At 35.3% G+C, this 8441-nt stretch overlaps 1 protein-coding gene across 1 annotated transcript in view; it reads left to right on the top strand.

The window, feature by feature from the left end:
- Positions 1-7966, top strand: part of LOC111873172 (complex I assembly factor ACAD9, mitochondrial) — a 22479-nt gene extending 14513 nt beyond the window's left edge. Inside the window, exons 5-10 of the mRNA XM_023867658.2 lie at positions 1298-1418; positions 3085-3296; positions 4248-4416; positions 5441-5607; positions 5710-5916; positions 7677-7966. Coding sequence (XP_023723426.1) covers positions 1298-1418; positions 3085-3296; positions 4248-4416; positions 5441-5607; positions 5710-5916; positions 7677-7850 — 1050 coding nt within the window. The 3' untranslated portion in view covers positions 7851-7966. The remainder of the gene's footprint in view (positions 1-1297; positions 1419-3084; positions 3297-4247; positions 4417-5440; positions 5608-5709; positions 5917-7676) is intronic.
- Positions 7967-8441: the final 475 nt, after the last annotated feature.

Raw genomic sequence — 8441 nt, 5'->3', positions numbered from 1 at the left:
ACACTTGAAAGCGTTTTTCACAACCATTTTCTCACACGCTGGGCAATAGAGAATTTCGTTATCCGTACTTATCATCTCTCCTTCGAACTCCGCTGATACAGCTGTAATTTAGTTTTCTGACTTACTTTCACTTTCGGCTTGACTACAGAAAGCTAAACATACTTAGCTACAGACTAGTCACCACTAATGTGAATGGCCCCCAGCTTCAAATGAAGAAGCATAACGAACCACATGGAGACTTCGGAAATAAATAAGTGAAGTCCCTTATCGGTTGAATAGTATTATGTTGATAGCGGCTAGATGTGAACGCTCCCGACTAATCTCTTCGCAGTCACTTTGATGGTACACGGATGAGGCAAGTTACGAGTAGAGGAATCGAGGGAGTACCGTCCTGCGTATTGCATCAGAAACATGAATCATGATGAAATGTTGAGTCAAATTGCAACATATTCTAATACGGAAAAGAAAAATTGTATACACACAATCATGATTGAACATAAAATTAAAAAATATATATGATAAACATTTTAAAAAGGAAATATGCAGTATAAATAGAGATCTTCGAAAATATGATGCTTATTCATAAAACAGGCAAAATATGCATTTATATGCACCATCAAACCATGTCCAAAATTTAAGAAATAAAGTAATTCATACATATGTCCAAACGAGCATACTTTTGGGTTGCAAGAAAGGAATATGCATTTGCATTAAAATCCGGTCCCTAGTCATAACATACCATATGCATTTCAGAACCTTCAGCTTCAAAATGTAAGTTCTCTGTTCTCATTGGATAATCAGCCTGCCCTAAATGTGATACCGTGTAATACTTAAACCACTTTAGGCTCAAGTTTTGATGTGTGACAATTTTAAAATATTACTCTGTTTACTGCGTATGAAATCTGATAGTTCTATAAATGGCCAGTTTCAGTTCTCAAACCTTCCACATCGTGTCACACCCCATATTTTTCTGAACTCTTCAGTTTGTGGGAAATGTCAAAAAAATTATGGAGTGCAAATGAAGAAAACTAACGGAGACTTTAATTATAATTTGTGATTTATGTTAATGAATTCAGTTACCAAGAGTCAGGATAGATAGACTTTTGTCTAGAGTAAGTTACATGAGAATTATGAATTCCTGTAAGGGTGGCAAGGATTTGATTGTGTAAAACCCTGTTTGTCAAGAATGGTTTGTTGTAAAAATTTGAGAAGATGCTTATATTGTTGTGGATTTTCTATTGAAATTACAATTGAAACGTTAAACTTCTTGTTTTATACTTGCAATTTTTTCCTTGAGGTGAATTTTGAAAATACTCCAGTGCCAGCAGAAAATGTCTTAGGTGAAGTTGGTGATGGCTTCAAAATTGCAATGAACATTCTGAACAGTGGACGCTTCAGCATGGGATCTAGCTCAGCAGGTATGCTTAAAATATTCACTTTCATTGTATTAGTATGACAATTTATATTGGCTTTGCAGTATGATTAACAGATTTAAATCGAAATCAAAAGCTGAAGTGGCAAGTAATATTAGCATAAATTAATTATGAAGTAACATAAGTAATTATATTGGTCTGTAAAAAAGATGGAAATTCTGAGAATTGCTGAAGTAGAAAAAGTAAACATTTATGGGAATGTTAAGGGTGAGAGTCAGGGGTATGTAGAGACTGAGCGAACAGAAGAGTTGATCATAAAAAAATTAAACACCTCAGATTAAATTTATATTGTTACTGTGAAAAATAAAACTATAGAACTTTAAGAGAAGAGTAGAAATGATATGTGAGAACAAAGAATAGTGTTCGTGAAATGGTCCACGAGATAATCGATTGGCTCCAACATCAATATGAAGACAATCTGTCAACCCTGTATGAAGATTAGCTGAAGAGGAAGATCTGCACAAAATTCATCCCGCACAAACTCATGGACAAGCAGAAGGAGTGGAGAGACACATCATGGCAAGGCTTCATGCAGACTTGTCAAGATAATCTCAATTTTCTTTATTGCATTTTTTTATCTTTCTTAAGGTGAAAACTGCCCTCAAAGGAAAGCGGTTTCAGGATGTTGAAGACATTTAGAAAAACATGATGGCCAAACTAAACATTGTTCCTTTGGAGGACTTTGCTGTTTTCAGAAACTTCGATTCAACAAATGTATTCAAATTGGTGATTACTTTGAATAGAAATAAAAGAATTATTTCCTTGTATTTTTTATTTATTTTTTTCACATCAGTCATGGATCTTTATTGCCAGACCTTGTAATTTAAACTTCCCGGATCACAACTTTAAACACTCTCCAAGTTTAACAGTTTGTATTTAAGAAAAAGAAAGCTGTCAATAACTCCTGTATCTTTACTTTCTTACTAGAGGTGCTTGAAATGGCCTACATGCTCAAAGACCCACATCTCAGTTCTGTAAAAACGAAGCTCCCAAGCATCTGAAGATTCTGAATGTATGCTTAATTTCTCTTGGAAATTGATGAATTTGATGCCACAGTTCCTTTCTGTTGTCAACTGTACTGATATCACCACAGAATGAAAGTGTTAGGTTAGGATTCAAGTCATGTGAGTGTGTAAGCCAGGAACTGGAGCTTCAACCTATCCAGCATCCAGGATAATTATAGGACAGCCATTGACTCACTTAATGACCATTACATGATGGAGCACAATCACGTTAAAACTACATGTGAAGACGCATATTGGAAGATACATAATCTAATAATCCACTTAAGTATGTCTGAAGAATAATAAGGTACTTGTGGCCAATAACTTGTATTGGTAAAGTCAGATAAAGTGAGCCTGTGAGGTATTCACATAAAATTCCAGTGCACAGGTTGATGGCAAACTCAGTCTGTTTTTTCAGAATATGAAATCGGAGTTGAGATTCTCTAGTGGTTATAACTTTTGTAAGGAAGGCCTTCAGGTTACATATTCACATGAACTTTTTTACTTATTTTGAGGCCCAGAAACCATACTGTATGGCATGTAGTAATGAGACAGCTATATATTTCTTGTCAGGTTTACTAAGTAAGAAAACTGAATAGGAACTAATATTTACCCAATAATGATTATGATTATCTTGTATGAATCAGGTGTTCTGAAGCAGCTGATAGGTTGGACTGCTGAGCATGCCATTAATAGGCAGCAGTTTGGAAAACCCTTAACAGAATTTGAATTAATTCAAGAAAAATTTGCAAAAATCACATGCTTAACATATGCAATGGAAAGCATGGCTTACCTTACAGCTGGGATGATAGATACCTATGAAAATCCAGATTGTGCTGTTGAGGCTGCTATAGTGAAGGTAAGGTAAACATAACATACATGCAGAAAAACAAAAATAAGCTTTCTTCACCACGTTAAGGTAATGCAAATTTTTCGTTATTAGTAGTGGTTCAGCTCCTATGAACATTACAGTACTACAGAAAAATCTTAATTTTTGGAACTTTATGTTCAAGAACTGTTAAATTGGTTACCTTGGCAGATTTAATGATCACAGAATTACAAGTTTAAACATTGTCAAGTAATAATAATTTGACACTACATTTATGCAGCGTGTGACAGCAAGTAACCCACAGTTCTTTCTTTAATAAAAAAGTTAAAAATTAAATTGCAGCCCCTGTAAGATTAAATGTTCTGTATAATCTTGAGATACAATTGGTATCCTTTTGGTGTAGGATCTCTGAATAGTGAGTTTGATAAGAAGCATCAGTATTAAATTTCAATAATACATGTAATTTTTTTTTATTTGTTTCATTCTGGTCCGTCACACTAGCAATATTATAAAAAGATAAAACAGTTCCATCCAGTGTGACTGGTGAAGAACTGAAATAAGAATAATCTTCACCAGTCACACTGGACGGAACTGTTTTATCTTTTTATAATATGTGTAAGTTGAATATGAACATTTTGAGTCCAAACTTGGAAGCTCATAAGAGCTCAGTCATGAAGATTTTTCAGCAGGGATCAAAATGAAAATTAGTGAATAAACTTTGCTAAGGGCCATTAACCGTGACAAAGTAAGTTTTAGAAACTTGAATTTTATCAAAAAAAATGTGCAATAAATTCACAAACTGAGACTGAAATAGTTTGAACATTGCACAACGATATAATAATATTAAATTCAATTTCCATGTTGTATTTCTCTGGAGTTATTAGTTTGTAATGGAAACTACAGACTGAGATTTCAGTGATATTACATATATGGTCTTTTGGCAATAGTAACACAGTCATGCAGTGTCAGTTATGTTTTCAGGTGTTCAGTTCTGAAGGCTGCTGGTATGGTGTCAATGAATGTCTACAAATTCTTGGAGGGATCGGGTATATGAAGGATTATCCATATGAACGCATCCTTAGAGATGCCCGTATTACAATGATTTTTGAAGGAACAAATGAAATTTTAAGAATTTTCATTGCTTTGATGGGTACGTATTTCTTTTCTATTAGTGATTTATTTGTAAGGTATCTGAGAATACTGTATCAGCTGCAAATGTTATTTAATGTCATGTGAAATTAAATGAAATGATGGGAAATTTAGTGAAAGATACTGATTCTTGAAGAAAGCAGTCTTCTGGGATGTGGCACCATGTAGATGTGTTAACCGACGTTTCGGAGGAACGTATCTCCTCCATCTTCAGGGTACAAAGAAAAATAAGAAAATCTGCAAGTGAAGAGACCGTGAGAACCAGTACAAGCAGACTGCTTTACCGGTTCTCATGGTCTCTTCACTTGCGGATTTTCTTATTCTTCCTTCTACCCTGAAGATGGAGGCGATGCGTTCCTCTGAAACGTCGGTTAACACCACATCTACACAGTGCCACATCCCAGAAGACTGCTTTCTTCATAGTCACCACCGTGAAAACCTCAAATCTTGCATACTGATTCTTGTCTGGATGGATTGAGAAAAATCATGAAACACATCTGTGGGTTACCTAATAAGTGCCCTTGACAAAATCTGAAGCCAGTTTCTTCCAAGCAGAAGTCAAGAACGATCATATCCACTCTGTTAACCTCCTTTTGTCTCCTTTTTTTTCTTACCTTCCTTATCTGAGATGGACAACATGTAGCACATGTGAGTGAGAGAAATGTGTATATGTAGTTTTAGTAGGGAAACCATAAGAAAAGAGACCACCAGGAAGACCTAAATGTAGATGAGAGGCTAATATTAAAATGAATCTTAAATAGGATGGGAGGGCATGGGCCAGATTCATCTGGCTGAGGGCAGGGACCAGAGGCAGGCTTGTATGAACATGGTAATGAACCTTTGGGTTCCATAAAATGCTGGGAATGTAAATAATTGTGAACTGATCATAATAGTGTGTTCAGAGATTACATTGCTGTTAGGTAGTTTCCATGAAGTATTCCAAAATGTGGCATATTAAATTTGTTTTAATCCTGAATTATGTATAAACAGCTTTGAGAGGAGTTAGATAAACATTTTCTTTGCAGGAATTCAACATGCTGGAATAGAGCTGCAGGAGATAATACAAAAGCTCAGGAATCCCCTTATGAATCCTAATTTTGTCATTTACAAAGCTTGGCAGAGAAGGCGACATGCTAATGATTCACCAAAGTTGATTCTTGGCTTGGATGGATATCTACACCCTTCATTACAGGTACTAGCTGCATTCTTTTCAGCAGATCACTAGTTATACTGATTAATAACAGAGATCTTAGGTCTATAATATGTTGAAATATGGAAACCAAAATGTTTTCAGGGTTCAGCAAAATTACTGGAATACTGTGTCTTGCGTCTGCAATATGGAGTAGAAATTGCTTTGGCACGGCATGGTCAGTCTATTATTGACCAACAAATGACGCTCAAGAGGCTTGCAGATGTTGCTATTGACATTTACGCTATGACTGCTGTATTGGGACGTGCTTCACGATCATACTGCATTGGATTGCAGCATTCAGCTGAAGAGGTAATACATAAAGTATGAAATGAAGGAAGTCCTTACTTTTGGGTATTTCATGATATCAGTTCTGATTTTCAGTAATTTTATTTAAGTTCTCCACTCTGGCTGTTTCAGTCAGGCATATACAAACATACAGGTGGTTTAACTAAAGCTCAAATATAACTTTGACCATTTTATCCCCAAAGCCTAAATAAATGTACTCCCCAAGAAACTGCACTAGAGAGATAGAGAAGGTCTACTGGAAAGTCAGTTTTAAAATTTGTTTTTTTAAAGATCACAGTTAGCTGGAATAGCCCAGTCAGTCCTAACAAAAAACACTGGGTGACTTTCATTAGACTGCATGGTATCATATCCAAGAAGATGGAATTTTCCATAAACTTTTTTTTGATATTTTTTTCAATTGTGGCATTTAAATCTGAAATTAACATGCTTGAAACAAACAGTAAAAACAAGCATATGAAGGGAGTTTTACAGAGGTATAAATGAATTTAAAGGGTTACCAGCCTATAACTAACTTGGTAAAAGAGGGGAATTGTGATCTCTTTGCTGATTATCACAATATTTTGAACAGGTAGAATGATTTTTCTTTTAGCAATTGAATGTGTATAGGTTAATAATACCCTTATGTATTCATGTCCTCACATCAGATTGCAAGAAAAAATCATAATATGTAGAAAAATCCTTTGAAAATATGGCAAAGTTGAAACATTTGGAAAGACGGTAACAAACCAGAATGGCATTTAAGGCAGAATTAAAGGTGAGGAATGCTTGCTACTATTCAGTTTATAATCTTTTTTGTCTTCATGTCTGCTGTTCAGATAGACAAATATTAAAATGTGATTTATGTGTTGTTTTCTGTGGTTGTGAAACGTGGTCTCTCATGGTAAAGGAAGAACACAAGACGAGGTGTCTGAAGAAAAGAATATTTGAATCTAGGAAGTGAGTAGAGGTTTGGAAAAATTGTATAATAGGGGTTTTTTAACCTGTACACTTCAGCAGATATTGTTTGGGTTGTCAGACTGAATGGATGGGGCAAGTAGTACTCATGGGAGAGAATGACAAATGCAATGTGTCGGTTGAGAAACGTCCAAGAAAGAAACCGTGCAGAACACCCAGACATAAATGGGAGTTTGATATTAGAATAGATTTTAGCAAGAAATTTGGCTAGAATGGTTTGGATTTCATTTATTTGGCTCAGAATAGGCAGCAGTTACAAGCTCCTGTGAATACAATACTGAGTCTCCAGGCTCCGTAACAGGTGGGGAAATCTTTTGGATAGCTGAGGACCATTTCTTAAGAATGACTCTTCTCTGTATAGTTAGGATTTTTGACAGGACACAGGGAGATGAAAAGAATGGGAACTGAATAGTATCAAGGTTTTTCCATATTCTGTCTGCTCTAAATTTTGTCATGAATATAATTTTGATTTATTGTTGTTGCTGTTGTTGTTATTGTTATTATCATCATCATCATCATCATTATTATCAGCAACTTATTGATCTTTGCCCCATTTTCTGTAGTGTTCTAGCATTTTACAATATAAAGTACATAGAAAAATGTGATTGCATATTAGATTATGCATCTAGATGTATAAAATTATAGTAATCATAGTGTGAGTAAATTAATTTTTCCTCCCTATGTTAGTCTGTAGTCCATGATTTAAGGTCCTGTTGTACACAGTTAAATATGGGAAGTCATACAAATTGGAACTGCTCATAATTGATTAGTCCATAAATTGTCTAGAATATAAAATGTTCTACTTTCAGATAAATTTGGCGATCACTTTTTGCAATGATGCTCATATTCGAGTGAAAAGGAACATCCTTGATGTTGAGGATGGCCCATTTATAAATAATGACGACAATTACAAGGAAGTGGCGAAACAAGTGTTCAAGAGCCGTGGGTATTTTGCAAAGCACCCACTTACAAGAAATTACTAGTACATCAATGATGCAATGAATCACTGACAGTTTTTCTGCATCACATTGTGTGTATGTGAAATAATTCTAGAGTTGTACAAAAATAAAATATAAATCACAACTTTTATTCCAAAGAAGTGCCTACAGTATCACATTTATTAAAACTTAAGTTTTTATAACGAAAGCAAAAAATGAAGAGTGCTTATTCTCTAGCCTGGAAGATAGAGACAGTGTGTTTCTTTGAAATGCTGGTTGATTTTCAACATACTGCATGGCGTTGTATCCCAAAAGATAGCCTTGATATGATGGCATCATGTCTCCAACATTCGTGCTGCAGTATTATGGCATTTGACAGATATAATACATATATGCATTCCTACATGAGTATAGTGTTCCAGAACATAAATATTTCACAAATGGAGAAAACTGAACAGGATGTTAAACATTTAGTTGTACAAAGTATCTTGAGGTAGGCCATGCCATAGCTCAAGCGGTTAGTCGCTGGCTTCCCACCATGGCGGCCAGGGTTCAATCCTGGGTCTGGTCAAGTGGGATTTGTGGTGGACAAAGTGGTGCTGGGGCAGGTTTTCTCCAAGTACTTCGGTTTCCCCT

Source organism: Cryptotermes secundus, unplaced genomic scaffold (genome assembly GCF_002891405.2).
Source record: "Cryptotermes secundus unplaced genomic scaffold, Csec_1.0 scaffold344, whole genome shotgun sequence".
Lineage (NCBI taxonomy): Eukaryota > Metazoa > Arthropoda > Insecta > Blattodea > Kalotermitidae > Cryptotermes > Cryptotermes secundus.
Note: the sequence above shows the minus strand (reverse complement) of the source record. Positions and strands in the feature narration are given on the sequence as shown.